This window comes from Gavialis gangeticus, unplaced genomic scaffold, assembly GCF_001723915.1.
Source record: "Gavialis gangeticus isolate Ggan-Ray unplaced genomic scaffold, GavGan_comp1, whole genome shotgun sequence".
Taxonomy (NCBI): Eukaryota; Metazoa; Chordata; order Crocodylia; family Gavialidae; genus Gavialis; species Gavialis gangeticus.
In genome coordinates, this window is record NW_017729027.1 from 47,329,915 (window position 1) to 47,344,183 (window position 14,269).

The 14,269-nt window shown below is 46.7% G+C and overlaps 1 protein-coding gene across 2 annotated transcripts in view; it reads right to left on the reverse strand.

Moving 5' to 3' along the window:
• The window catches only part of FAM110C (family with sequence similarity 110 member C), a 6,520-nt gene extending 4,811 nt beyond the window's left edge, over positions 1–1,709 (reverse strand). Inside the window, exons 1-2 of one of the 2 annotated variants that reach the window (XM_019520627.1) lie at positions 1,549–1,709; positions 260–1,339 (exon numbers count right to left, since the gene is read on the reverse strand). In XM_019520627.1, the coding sequence (XP_019376172.1) occupies positions 303–1,339; position 1,549 (1,038 nt within the window). In that variant the 5' untranslated portion in view covers positions 1,550–1,709 and the 3' untranslated portion in view covers positions 260–302. Of the gene's footprint in view, positions 1–259 lie in introns of both variants that reach the window. The other variant, XM_019520626.1, reaches the window with a different exon arrangement.
• Positions 1,710–14,269: the final 12,560 nt, after the last annotated feature.

Sequence of the window (14,269 nt, forward strand, 5' to 3'; positions counted from 1 at the left end):
TCCTTGCGCATTTGTCATTTATTTGGTTGGGGCGGGGGGGGGCGCGCGTGATCCATCCCTAACCAACTATATAACTACATTCATGTTCCATAAAGTCCCAGACTCCTGTTTTCCAAGAACTCTGTTCCCCAGAACTAGGTAGTGCATAACAGCAGAACACAGCTTGTCACCATTCATACAACAGAAATGAACTCAGGTAAATCACCTATGTTTTAAACATAGATAAACAGAAATTCACATGGCTGGGCTTTGCACACACCTTGAGTTTACCAGGCTGGAATGCATGCCGAAAGGAGTAGTCTTCAGGCAAGCTCTTGGAGCACCTTGTTAGTCTCCTTGGCTTTCTTACACGTGTACAGCCATTTGATTATCCGAGCATTGCGCTCTATCACTGAGGTGCTGCTAGGGACCTGCTCAGTCAGTTCTTCCTCCAGCAGCCCATCATCCCCACTGTGCCTTGTAAAGTCACTTTCAGATGTCGCCACACTGATGCTGCGAATCCTGAAGGACACATTGTCAGAAACCACTGAGAAGTTCTCTCTCCCCAGATCCTCAATGACCTCAGGCTCAAGGCCGCAGTATTTAAAAAAAGTATCAAACTCAGAAAAGGACTTGGAGTACCGAGAGCTGATGTCCGATTGGGACCGATGCAGACCTTTCCTCCTCACATCCTTGACCTCATCAGGTGCAACAGTCAGTTTTGGAGTGTCCCCATACTCTCTGTCATGTTCAGCTGGCACTTCTGTTTTTGCCGGAGCGGTTTGTTCAGTCCCATGGTTATTGAGCTTATCAGCAGCATGTTGTAAAGAGAGATTTTCTTCATTTTCTGGTGTGGTGACTTCTCTTATTACTTTGGGTGTCTGCATCTCAGGAGAAGCCAGTTGCTTTTCTTTTATGGGTCCTTGGAACAGCCTCCTCACCAAGCTCCCTCGTGTACTCTCATTGCCTTGCCCTTTCACAAACTCACATTTCTGGCGGTAGATCACGAGGGAATCTGGCCGTATCTGCCTCTTGGGCGTGCTGCGTCTTGCTATGGGGGGGACGTTTTCCAGGGGAGGACAGCAAGAATATACAGCGTTAGCCAGGCCCAAGTTTTTTGTGTCTTTCCCTCCACCCAAGTCCTTAGTGATTTTTTTGCTTTCCACTGAACAGTTCTCACTACTGCTCTCTGAGGCTGAGCTAAGCACAACGACAGGTTCCTGTTTAGTGCTGATTACCTGCTGACTTTTTACATACTTGGCCTTGTCAGCTGCCAGTCTTTCTACAGCACTCCTCCTGCTTGGGGTGCCTGCCTCCATCTGTCTGCGAAGGTATTCCGGCCCCTTGTTAAGAAGTCGCACTGTCAAAGAGGAATGAAAGTCCGAGATGGCATGCATTCTCACGGCATGAGAGCTTTCAGTTGGCATATCAGTTTCAGGTACACTGATCCCACTTGCAGCTCTTAAAAAAAAGAAAAAGAAGCCCACTCTCTGGATGCTGCAGCTTCCACCCCTCCTGCAGGAATCCTGGCACAAATTCCACAAGCCTGTTTCTGGGGTGGTTACTTACTTAGGACAGATGAGAACTCATCAGGCTGAGCGAAGCCTCACGGTCTGTGTCTGCTGCACTCTGACTGCACACCTCCACACAGCTGCTTCCTTGCACACTCACCTTACAGTGAAGCCAGCCCCTGCAAGCTCCACACAGCCAATCATGTCTGAATACAGAAGGCCCTGTGACATCGGCAGTGAGCTGGTTCATTGACGTTAGAGGAGTGGCTCAGACCATCAACACTCCATTGCCTCCAGCAAGGACAAGCCCTAATTAAAGTATTTGTACAGCATATGCTTTCAGTACTTCCCTCCTATGGCAGTCTGACTGAATCAAAACACTGGAGAAGTCTTGATAAGGCTGATGTTGCCAGTGCAGGCATTTGAAAGTTATGGGAACTAAACTTCAGATGTGTTTTTTCACAGAGGCTTCTGTGATTCTGTGCTGTATGCTCCAAACTCTTGTTTCTTAAAACGTTTCCTCTAGTTACCTACAGTATTTTCCCCAGTAACTGCCAGCAGAGAAAAACAGGGAACTCTGGGGGCTGATCTTGCAGGGGCTGATCCTGCAAAATACAGCATGTTTCCCAAGAATAGCTGAATGCTCTGTTCTCATAATCAGCTACTCTTTTAGGGCACTCAGCACATTTCAGGATCAAACCTCTAAACCTAGACTTGCTGGGTCCCTTGTTAATATATTTTTAAAAAACTTTCTGTTTGGCTAAGTACAGGCATTCAAAATGCCCGAGCCTAAATTGATTTAACCTTTGCAAGCTGTTCTAACTTGCATAGACTGAACTGATTTGCAAGTAAATAGACATTCACTTTTGATTCTGGAATTGCAGGCACATGCTAGCAGTGGCTCAGGCTAGAAGCTGGGGGGCACTAGGACGAGTCCTCCCTTCCCTTTTGGGGCAGCCACACAGCTGGGGGGAAGCTGACTGGGGGGAGGGAGGGGTCGGTGGTCAGGCACTGGCAGGCCACCGAGTATGATTATGGAGGGGTTTAAACTCCCACCCTGGCCTGCAGGGACCCCAGCCAGGGTATACCTGGAGGGGAAAAGAGGAAGCAGCATCTCCCAGGTTTGTCCTGGAGACCCCAGGCACCAGCCTCAAGAAAAGTGGGGAAGGGTGGGGGATTAACTCCCTCATTTCCCTCCTGTACCGTTGGCCCAGGGACTCCAACCAGGGTCTGCCCAGCTTTCCACCCTGCTGACCACTTATACAGTGGGGTGCGTGGCCAGATCCTTCCTGGGCAGCACTTCATTACTGCTCCCTAATCCCCTATCCCATCTCACAGGGGGTCATTCAGGAATTACCCATCTGCTAATGATACGCTATAAGTGTGTTGTAGCACCTGGCGCTTGCTGGCTAGCTAGGACGGAAGTTGGGAGTGGCTTGCTGGGACACAAAGGTACTCTGTGCCCTGAGGTTCTGCTCCAAACAGATCCTTCTCAGGTAGTTGCCTGTCTCTGCCAGCTTTTTTTTGTGCAGCCAGGAGACTTGGGGCTGGTAGGGGCCAGTGCTGTCTTTTCAAAGTGAGTCCCTGCCAGCCCCAAGGCTCCTGGCTGCACTAAAAAAGCTGGCACAGACAAGCAGCTGCCTGAGCAGCAGAGAGATCTGTTTGGAACAGAACCCCAGGGCACGGGGTTGGGACACTTCATGTCCCAACAAGCTGCTCCCAGCTTCCATCCTGGGGAACCAGCAAGTGCCAGGTGATGCAACATATTTATATCATGTCATCGGCAGATGGGTAATTCCTGAACAACCCCCTGCCAGATGGGAGAGGGGATTAGGGAGCAGTAATGAGGTACTGCCCAGGCCAGCTCTGGCCATGGTCCCTGCTGTGCAAGTAGCTAGCAGGGTGGAAAGTCAGACAGAACCCAGCTGAGGTCCTTGTATGAGTGGGAGAGAGGGGAGAAGGGGGAATTAATCCTCCTCCCTCCCCCACTTTGCCTGAGGCTGCTGCCCTGGCAGGCTCTTGCCATACCCCCCCATAGCATGAGCGATGAGCAGGGTGAAAGCCAGGCAGACCCAGGCTGGGGTCCCTGTGCCTATACCTTGTAGAGAGAGGCAGGGGGGTTTAATCCCCCTCCCTGCCCCCACTTCACCTGAGGCTGCTGTGTGGTCAAACTGTGGCCACATCCCCTGCTTCACAAGTGGCCAGCAGGGTAGAAATCCAGACAGACCCCAGCTGGGATCCCCATGCCAGTGGGAGAGAGGGAAGTTGGGGGATTTAATGCCCTTCCCTCCACCCCTTTGCCTGAGGCTACTGCTCGCGTGGGCTCTGGCCATGCCCCCTGCTGTGCAAGCATCCAGCAGGGTGGAAAGCCGGGCAGACCCAGCCTGGCATCCCCATGCTGGTGGGACAAAAGGGAGATAGGGGATTCAATCCCCATTCCCCCCCTGTTTTGCCTGAGATGCTGCCTGAGCTGGTTCTGGCCACACCCCTTTCTGCGTGAGCAGCCAGCAGCATGGAAAGGTGGGCAGACCCAGCCTGGAGTCCCTATGTCAGTGGGAGAGGGGAGGCAGGGAGGTTTTTTCCCCTTCCCTTCCCCTAAGACTGCTAGCCCATGTCCATGCACATGCACCTCCTCCACTCTAGCAGGGAAAAGTCTGGCTTCTCTGCCCCCAACTAGGCAGACCAGGCTGTGCCAATCAGGTTTCTCACCCTCACCTCCTTGTCAGCCAGCTGTCACTGCTCAGGCTAGGGAGCAGAGGGCTAAGGAGTAGGGCCAGCCCTACTCTGCTCAAACAGACAGCAGAGCCCAGCCCAGGGCTGTAATGCATACTGGGATGCTGGGGGACTCTGATTTAACTTGAACCAAGAAGGGGTCTGGGACAGAAGTTCCATAAACTGGTTTCATAGCTTTCATAGACAATAGGGCTGGAAGGGACCTCGGAAGATCTTCGAGTCCAGCCCCCTGCCCCAGGGGCAGGAAGTCAGCAGAGGTCATAGGATCCCAGCAAGATAAACATCCAAATGTCTCTTGAAGGCATTCAAAGTAGGTGCTTGAACCACCTCTGGCAGCAGTCTATTCCAAACCTTGGGGGGCTCGGACAGTAAAAAAGTTTTTCCTTATATCCAGCCTGAAATGGTCACGGAGGAGTTTGTGACCATTCGATCTTGTCATCCCTTGGCATGCTCTGGTGAACAGACGTTCCTCCAGATCCTGGTTTGACCTGAATCAGCTAAGTCTGATACTACATTTGACCAGGTTCATCTTAAACCTGTTTTGGCCATTTTGAAATCGGTTTATGTGCACTGAACTTCTGTTCTTTTGCAGGTTTAAACCAGTTTCTGATCACTTAAACCAGTTTATGTGTAACTTCTGTTCCTAACCTTTGAGATATAAACTGAAATGTCTGCAAGAGCCATCTGCTAAATGCTCCAGGCCCATCCAGGGAAAAAGAGTCTTGCTGTGCTTCTGAAGGTACTAGGGACACCTGCATAGTCCTGTGATATCAGTAAGATGTTATTTGTGGATGGCAGCAGCCTTGTCTAGGTACTATGGATCGACACCAGCTCTAATTTAGAAGAAAGCTAACTACATGATATGGAAGTGTGGAAGGTCTTTGCACCTCTATATTTGCTACATGTCTAAAATCTAAAAACAATTATATGTGCTTTTCTCCGTGGGGATTAGTACATTATTATTTCATGGGGATTAGTACAATTTTTTTTGTGAAGACTAACTCAGATCATCATTTTTACTATCATAAAAAGTGTGGCTGACAGACCTTCAATTACAGAAAAGGGAGTTGGCATATGTTCCCTCCTGGACCTCAATACTTTCTGTTAGAATTTGTATCTTTGCCTTGCTGTGTGGCTGTAGAGGGTCCTCAGGCACCAACATGGTTTCCAACACAAGGGGTGCTCATCAGGTGTTTGGAGATGGGGTATACTGTGATGCACAAAGCTGAGCTCTGTGGGGACTCCCTGCATCCGACAGGGAAGCTGGTTCCACAGGTTTTGCTGCTACAGTAAAAGCTCTGTTATCTGGCATCCATGGGAAATGGGGAGTACCAGTTAATCAAATATGCCAGTTATCTGAGAGCTTATCTCTAGCTGAGTGGGTTGGAGATGTCTCTGCCTGGCATCAGTGTGCCGGGGGACAAGGAGGGGGGCCCTGTGCAGGCTGCTCTGCCCTGGGCCATAGTTCTTGAGGAAGAAGTGGGACTCGGCCACAGTGGGACTTCATGTTTTGCATAATTGCGTCAATCCACTGCCATAAACCACAGATGCTGTCTATGACAGATGCCGGTTAATAGAGCATTCTGGATGGTAAAGTGTCGGATAACAGCTTTTACTGTATATGGTTCCTCTTCCCTTCCTGCTGAGAAAGCATCAGTTTCTTTGCACTGCACAAACAGCTCTTTAGCTACTCCCTGGATTGAAAAAGAGCTGTTCCCCTAGCACTTGCCAAGATACACAGAATGAACTGATTTGAAGACATCTGTCTTAGGGCAGCCTGTGTGACTAGCAACCATGGTAGTTTAGCTCAGGGTGAACAGCCAGAGACTGTTCTCACTCCTGCAGGTGTAATCTCCTAGGTGTGGTGCTGGAATTTCTGGCAGGACATCCCATGGTTCACTGTGTTGTGGTAATCTGAATTTTCCCAGTAAACTGTGAGGGAATTTGCCTTTCCTTCTGAGCACATGGGGGAGTTCTTGGTATGCAGTGGAAAACAACACTCAACTCTCCTTACTGCTGTGTCTTACTTTAGTCTATATCCCCAACAAGCCTAGCTCAAGATGAGAACACTGCTAAATTGGGGTGAGAGGCTTTTGTGCATGGAGGAGAGATGGCTTATTCTTATTAATTAGAAGCTGTGGCTATCTCTGCAGTGACGATATACCCAAATGTAGTAACACTGAGCAAAAGTTCTCCTCTTGACACAGTTTTGCACATCTCTGTCTATGTCCTAGTGGTGGCTAAACATATTATGGGTGTGTACAGAAGTTGCTTTTGTGCCATTTAAAGCACTTTATTGCCATGACTTAACAGAAGTGCACAACTTTACAGCACTTTAAAAATGGGTACAGTGTTTTAAATTAATTCTTGTTAAATGGGGTATTAAATTTGAAGCTCTGTGTTTTACAGCACTTTAGCAACCTACAGTGCTTTAAATAACTTCTGTATGCTGGTCAAATTTCTGACCAGTGGAGAAGCTTCAGGAAGGTGAGGAGTACCCCCTGCCTCCTAGCCTGGAAAATGCAGGGAAACTCAGAGTCCTTTCCCCTCCCCCCCCACCCCCCAAACACTGCTCTTCTGTCATGTTTAAGAGCGCTGTAACTTTATAGTGCTATAAAAAGTGGCCTAAGTTACAGCATTGTAAAACAGACATGGAGCACTTTTTTATACTTCTTTACTCACCCTTAGGTCCTGACTTAGGAAAGTGCATAAAAACATGCTTCAGAGTGTCTCTATTCAGAAAGCACTTTAGCAGATTAGTTATAAGTCCATGCTTCAGGTTTTTTCTGTATAACGAGCTTTTTCCTGAATGGGAACCATAGTTTGTATAGCACTTGGAGATCTTTGTACCAAAATCTTCTTAAACACACAAGGTGTTTGTTTGATAAGAACTTTTTTTTCTTTGGTTATGGATATAGCTGACAGTCATAGCTGGCAGCCTGAAAAATAATGCCCTTAAAAATGAAACCACGACCATAAAAGTATAAGCACAGTTAATGACCAGGAAGCTTCTGACTGTTAAAGCTGCTCACCTACAGATGTCAGCTGTCTATTTACAATTATTAGAAATTCAAATGTGCCATGGAAGGTTAGGCCTGTAGAGAAAGTTAATTTCTTCTCAGAATAAAACTGGGTAATAAGCTACTTAGAATGGATGAATTGATACTGATAAGATCCATTTTTCATTTTGGTTCCTGTATTGACTCATTTCTTCTAGATTTTTCCTTCAGTACTTTGAGGTTCTGACATTTAAAACAGAAATATTTTATAGCACATACTTCTATTCCCCTTTGCATGTTCATTTATATTTGCTTCAGTGTCTGTAGAATAATGCCTTGGGCTTGAGTATGGGATAAAATGCAGACATCTGTTTGCATTTGCATTCATTTGAAGTTAATTAAGAAAGAAAAAAAGACAAAAATCATATGTACTGATATAAAGAAGTGAGATGTTATCAAGAGGTTCTTCTCAAAATTATGGAGTCTATTCACTCCTCTTTGTATGCATTGTATATTCATTGGGGCTCCATAGGGTATGTGCAAATGTTACATTTAGAGTGATCTAATTAGGGTTAGGACAATTTAAATGATGATCCATGCAGAGGTTCAGGGGATTAAATCAGGCCAAAAATGGCATATTTTTGGAATGTAGTCTTGGGACTGGGAAAGCCCAGCTACTCACCCCAGATCCAGGGCTGTGCTGTTCCTCACTGCCCCCACCCCACCTAGGCTATTTTTAGCCCCCCAACCACCCATCCTCATGTACCCACCAACTACCCCCTCAGACCTGCCAGTCACCCCTGATCCTTCCATCCCTCCCACAGACCTGCTGGCTGCCCAAATCCCACTTGCCCCTCCCCTTTACTCCCCTCCCAAGTTACTTACACCAGGTTCCTGGCAAACTTCCTAGTGCTGGTGAACATCTGTATATGCCACTCTGGATCTGTGGTCACATAGCATAAAGTAAGCCACATGATTGTAGACCAAGTGTGGCAAACATTTGCACATACCCACATTGTGTTATTCAGTGGCAGGTTATGTCCCCAAATTCCCAGCCCCTCTGGGAGTCCTGCAAGTTGGATAAAACAGCACTGTAGGCTGAATCTGGTCCCTGGACAATATGGTCAACAGCCCTGATTTACTGTAAGACCCTTCTACATCATCCTGGCATTCTAAAGGGGATCGACACTAGGGACAAACAAGATTAGGTCATTCACCTAAAACTGAGCTTGTCCTAAGAAATTCCCCTAAAGTTAATGAGGGAAAGGGTACTCCATTCTTACTCTCCCTAAATTCATACCATGGAGGATACACCAATACTTGTATCTCTCAACATAGTATTTTGGGTAACAAAGTTCCATGACAATATAGTGAGTGAAACTGTGGTTCCATTGATATTGGTTACCATTATGCCAGTTAGTCCAGTGGTACCAGAATTTCATCCATTGCATCCCCTTTTAGGCTAACTCAGGAGCAAAGTAGTATTTAGTACAGAATTTATTAGCATGCTTCTTCTTACGTAATCCCTGGCTGCCTGCATGTCTGATGTCTAGCATTTCTGTCAGAAAATTGCTCCTTGCTAAAATTAAATGAACTCATTTACAATTATTTCTGTCAACTTTTATATTTAATGGACCCCTCCCCCATTTGTTTTTTTAAGAGAACCCCCTTCCATTTGAATTTTACAGGCTGATGGAGAATTGTCATGGGCCATTTAATCTGGTTACTCATTTTATATCATGTTCAATCATGATGTAAATAAACACAATGAAAATAAATGTGACTTATTTAAAAGCAAAGGGAAAAAAGGGAGAAAAGGAAAGGAAGAGAGGTGAAAGGACAAAAACCCCACTTGAACAAAAAACATAAATGCAGATGATTCAGCTCTATGTTGAGTACCTCTTATAAAGTTTGAGTGTAGGATGCAGTGTGAAACTTTAAAAGGGTCAGCTGTCAAAAATGTTAATACATGGAAAGATGATTCTGTGTTAATGTGCATAAAGAGATTGATTGGGTTGATCCAAATGAAATGACTGACCCAAATAGCAGCCTGTTCAAGGATCATCATCATGCAATGATGCATGAATGGATGGGTACAAGCTGTGATTTCCACTATTTATAAACAGCTGAGACTGCAATGGAAAGAAAATATCTGACTCCCAGAACAAACCAGTTTTATCCAGATATGGTAACTAAGATTATGTATGTGTGTTTGTAAGATGTATTCAACAATATTGAAAGAACCTATGCACTGTTCAGAAAAGAATGATTCCTCTTCCTGTGGCTGTCCTTTCTGTGAGCTGGCTAGTTTGCCTAGCTTATATATCTACTTTGGTCAATCTATAAAGTGCAGATTGACCCGTCCTTCTATTTGACTTTCAACTAACACAACAAATTACGTCCCCCTAATACCAGGTCATACATTTCTCCTTTCCACCTAGTAGCAGTAGTTTCTTGCAGTTCTAGACAATTTATCTAATGATTTCCAAGCCTGTTGCCAACATTAATTAGGCCTGGCTGGTCTTCAAGTAGGTATAGCTTCTCCCACCTCTTTAGCCACTTATATGGCCACTATTATTAAAGCAGTGAACACCTCACAATCTGTAGTGAATCTGTTTTCACACTATCACTGCACTGCATGGGAGTGCTGTTATCCTATTTTTTCATGTGGTATGCTGAAGCACAGAGAGCACTTATTTGCTTGTGAGCTCAAAAGCCCTAGCTCACACGTAAGGGAATTTGAAAATTGCTCTCCCGCTTTCCAGATAAGTGCCCTAGCTACTGAACTATTGTCTGTATACTCTCCCTCCCTCTCTCCTGGTTTGCCATATCTTAGGTGCCTATTTCCAGGCCAGAGAATATGGCTGAGACTCCCAAATGAAAGTAGGTGCTACAGCCTAAGCTCTGGCTTCTTTTTAGCATTTCCTACTGGATACTGCAGGCAGCTCCCAGCTTAGCATTCTGGCTTCTGCAAACCCATTCAGATTTAGCCTGAATCTCCCTTTGCATTGTATCGAGAGAAGATTGGAAATGTTCCAGAAAATGTTGAATCATTGAGCCCAAAATATTATGTTTGAGACATCCTTGATTCCACTGACTTTTACCACATCCAAGGAAAGGTTCCAGCAGGCTCCTGCCTGCATTCCTGGTGGACTGCTCCAGGGTGGGGACTTCTTGTTGCCAATGTAGACCAAAACCAAATTTCTAAAAATAAATTTTCCTGTAAACTGGAAACCCTAATTTCAGAAGAAGCCTGGGCTCCTTATTCAGGGCTGAGGTGATGAGACAGCTAGAAATTAGGCATTGGAATACCTAACTTCCTTTGTAGATTAGCTCTATCTAACTTTCATGTGGTCACTATAGAAGTCTGTCGTGGAACAGGAAATGGATCCCAGGTTTCTTGAGTCCTAGGCTAGCACTGTAATCAGGGGGACTACCCTCCCCCTCCTGTGCTCTGGTTTATGACAGTAAAGAATTACTTCATACAATTAAAGTTGTAGAAGGAATTGAGACAGACTGCATTGCAATTTGGTTAGCTATCTTGTTACTCAGTGTGCAGGGTAGGTTGTGCACAGAGGACCATAACAATCTGAAATTAGGCTTCATTCTGATTTGGAATGAAAAGGGGCCTTGTTACACCTTATGCTTTAAGCCGCACAAATGTTTATCGACTTAGTGCTATCTTGGAGTTTGGAGTAGTCATATCTTAAGGCTGAAGACTTTCTCTGACTGTCCCCCCCTTCACAGCGTGTGACTTGTCACTAGAGCAGGGGTGCCATGCACCCTACCAGTGCTGCTGGGGCTGGTCTCCACAGAAACCCTCGTCCCATACTCTGCTGCTCCTGGGGTCTCCATGGAAACCAGCTGCAGCAATGCAGGCAGGGGCTGCTGGGAAATGGAATGTGGCCACTGGTTGGATCCACCATTTTGCTAGCCCCTGCACTAGAGGCTGGTGAGCCAGGGACCTAACTAAGAGCTACAGCTGTGAGTTGTCACTTCGGGGCTGGTAAGCCAGAACTTCTATTCATAGATTCATAGACAGTAAGGCCAGGAGGGACCTCGGAAGGTCATCAGGTCCAGCCCCCTGCACCAAGCAGGAGAGATAACTGGGAGTCAGGTGACCCGAGCAAGGTGACTGTCTAGTTTGTTCTTGATGACTTCCAGGGTAGGTTATTGCACCACCTTTGAAGGGAGTTTATTCCACAGTCTGGACACTCTGACTGTGAAGATGTTTTTCCTAATGTTGAGCCTGAACCGATCTTCCAGGAGTTTGTGGTCATTACTCCAAGTTTTCCCCTTGGGTGCCCTGATGAACAGTTGCTCACCGAGCCCTTGACATACTCCCTTAGTGTAGCAGTAAGCTGCTACCAGGTCCCCTCTCAGCCTTCTTTTCTTCAGGCTGAAGAATCCCAGATCTCTCAGCTTTTCCTTATATGGCTTGCCATGTAAGACTCTGATCATATAGGTGGCTCTTCTTTGGACTCTCCCAAACTTGTCTGCGTCCTTGGTAAAGTGTGGTGCCCAGAACTGGATGCAGTACTCCAGCTGCGGTCTCACCAGCACTGAGAAGAGCGGAAGAATCACCTTGGTTTTGCTGGAGATGCTTCGACTGATGCCAGAGTATTATTTGCCCTACTGGCTACAACATCACACTGCCAGCTCATATTCATACTGTGGTCTATTACTGCTAGGTCCCTTTCATTTGTGTTGCTAGTCAGTTTGGTGTTGCCAAGCCTGGAGGTGTGTTGGGGATTGCTCATACCAAGGTGGATCACTTCATATTTCTTGACATTGAACTTCGTCAGGTTCTGATTCGCCCAACTTGCCAGCCTGTCTAGATCCGCCTGTACCTGTAGCCGATCTTTAAGTGTGACCACGTTTCCCCATAACTTGGTGTTGTCCATGAACTTGGCCAGTGAGCTCTTCACCCCTACATCCAAATTGTTAATAAAGATGTTGAAAAGTAATGGACCAAGCACTGACCCCTGTGGGACACCACTGCCCACTTCTTGCCAGGATGACACATATCCATTCACTATGACTCCCTGGGTCCTATTCTGCATCCAATTTCTCATCCACCTGACTGTCTCAGAGTTAAGCCCACAATCCTCCAATTTTCTCATGAGGATATCATGGGATACTAGATCAAAGGCCTTTTGGAAGTCAAGATATACAATGTCATCCTGCTGTCTTGTGTCCAGGTGCCGAGTTACCTGGTCATAGAAAGAGGTAAGGTTGGTAAGATTATATCTGCCTGCAAATGAAGCTGTACTGGCTGTCATTCAGAATCTTACCATCTGCAAGCTTATCTTTGCTCTATGGACAGGGGTGTGATAGATGGGTTGGGTTGGAGGTTGGAACATGTTAGTATCACTTGGATTCTCTGGAGCCTGGGGTGGGCATGGGCAGGATGCTGGTGGCTTGCTGTGATGAGGCAGTACCTTTCCCTCCTTCTCCCTGCCCCCCGCTGCCACTGCTGCCAAGGCTGCTAAATGCTACCACCAGCTATGGCATAGTACTGCAGGAGGAAACCAGTGGGATGGCATGGTGGAGAGAGCCATCAGGGCCTTGCTGGGCCAGGCAGTAAAGCCAGTGCCAGAGCCCCACCCCCACCCATGCAGTGACCTCTGCATCCTCAGCACTGCCTTGCCTGGCTTTCCTTTTTCTCTTGTGCTGGGCCTGTCCCACAGCAGCATCTTGGCACACTGGCTTCAGCTTTACATTCCTCACCTGCCTCCTCACTTCTTACCAGCCCCAACTTACCTCAAGCTGTCACAATCTTCAGCTGTGCACAGCAGCATCACATGGGGTGGGGGGAGGGGAGGAGTCACTGCTTCCTGAGATACTGGAAGACTTCAACTTGAGCAGCACAGTTGTGGGGAGTGGCTGCACCTTAATGGAACAGGAGCAAAGTTATGTGGATCACAGATAATCCTGCCCAGGAGTGGCATAACTTTGAGCTGCATAATGAGTACTTTAAGCCACTTAAAGTTGTTTATGTACAGCCAGTCCAGGGGTTAAGAACTCCAGGAGTTGCCTAAAATGACTGTGTAACAACACCCAAAGAAATTTTGAAATTCTCCCTGAAAGGATATGAATTCCCTACTCTTTGGCAGATAGTGAACTGCTGTGTAACTGGAAGCCATAGAACTTGAGCTCTTGAGGAGCCTACTGAGTTATAAGGGAGCTGGGAGCCTGGAAACATTGGCTAAGCCAGGAGCCTCAGAGCCTGAGCTCCTAACTCCCAGCTCCTTGGTAGCCTGCATCAATCTATAGAAGTGCCAAGGAGGCTGGGACCTCAGGAGCTGGCTGCCAAGGAGCCAGGCAGATGAGATGGAAGGAGACCAGCCAGCTGCCTGGAATGCAGGGTTCCTGCCTGGGTTTTATTACAGATTTGTCAAAGTTTAACGGCCTCTATTATATGTGCTCTCTGACAGAAACATTTTTTGCTGTAGAATTTTTTATTAACCCAGTTTCTATTTCTGATTGATTCTCTTGGAAAAATGAGTATGGAAGTTTTAATGAAAACAAGCAGTCAGAGCTTATAGCTTGGTAAAGACAGTACATGCAGTGGCTGCTGAGATCAAGCTTGGGAATTCATCCAATACCCAATCTACCCTAGGTTTAGAGGTCTTTCTTTCAAGCTTTGGCTCAGCCCAGCTTTGCTTAGTGAGATCTCACAGGATTATAGCACAAAGTGGCAAGAGCATGGTCAGGAAAAGCAGCTTTGGATAATGACTCTATTCAGACAATGAGTCTTATAGATTTCACAGATTTGATAGACATTAGGGCTGGAAGGGACCTCAGAAGATCACTGAGTCCAGCCCCCCACCCAAAGGGCAGGAAGTCAGCTGGGGTCATAGGGTCCCAGCAAGATAAGCATCCAATTTTCTCTTGAAGGTGTTCAATGTTGGTGCTTGAACCACCTCCGATGGCAGGCTATTCCAGACCTTGGGGGCTCGGACAGTAAAGAAATTCTTCCTTATGTCCAGCCTGAAACGGTCTTGCAGTAGTTTATAACCATTTGACCTTGTCATCCCTTGGGGC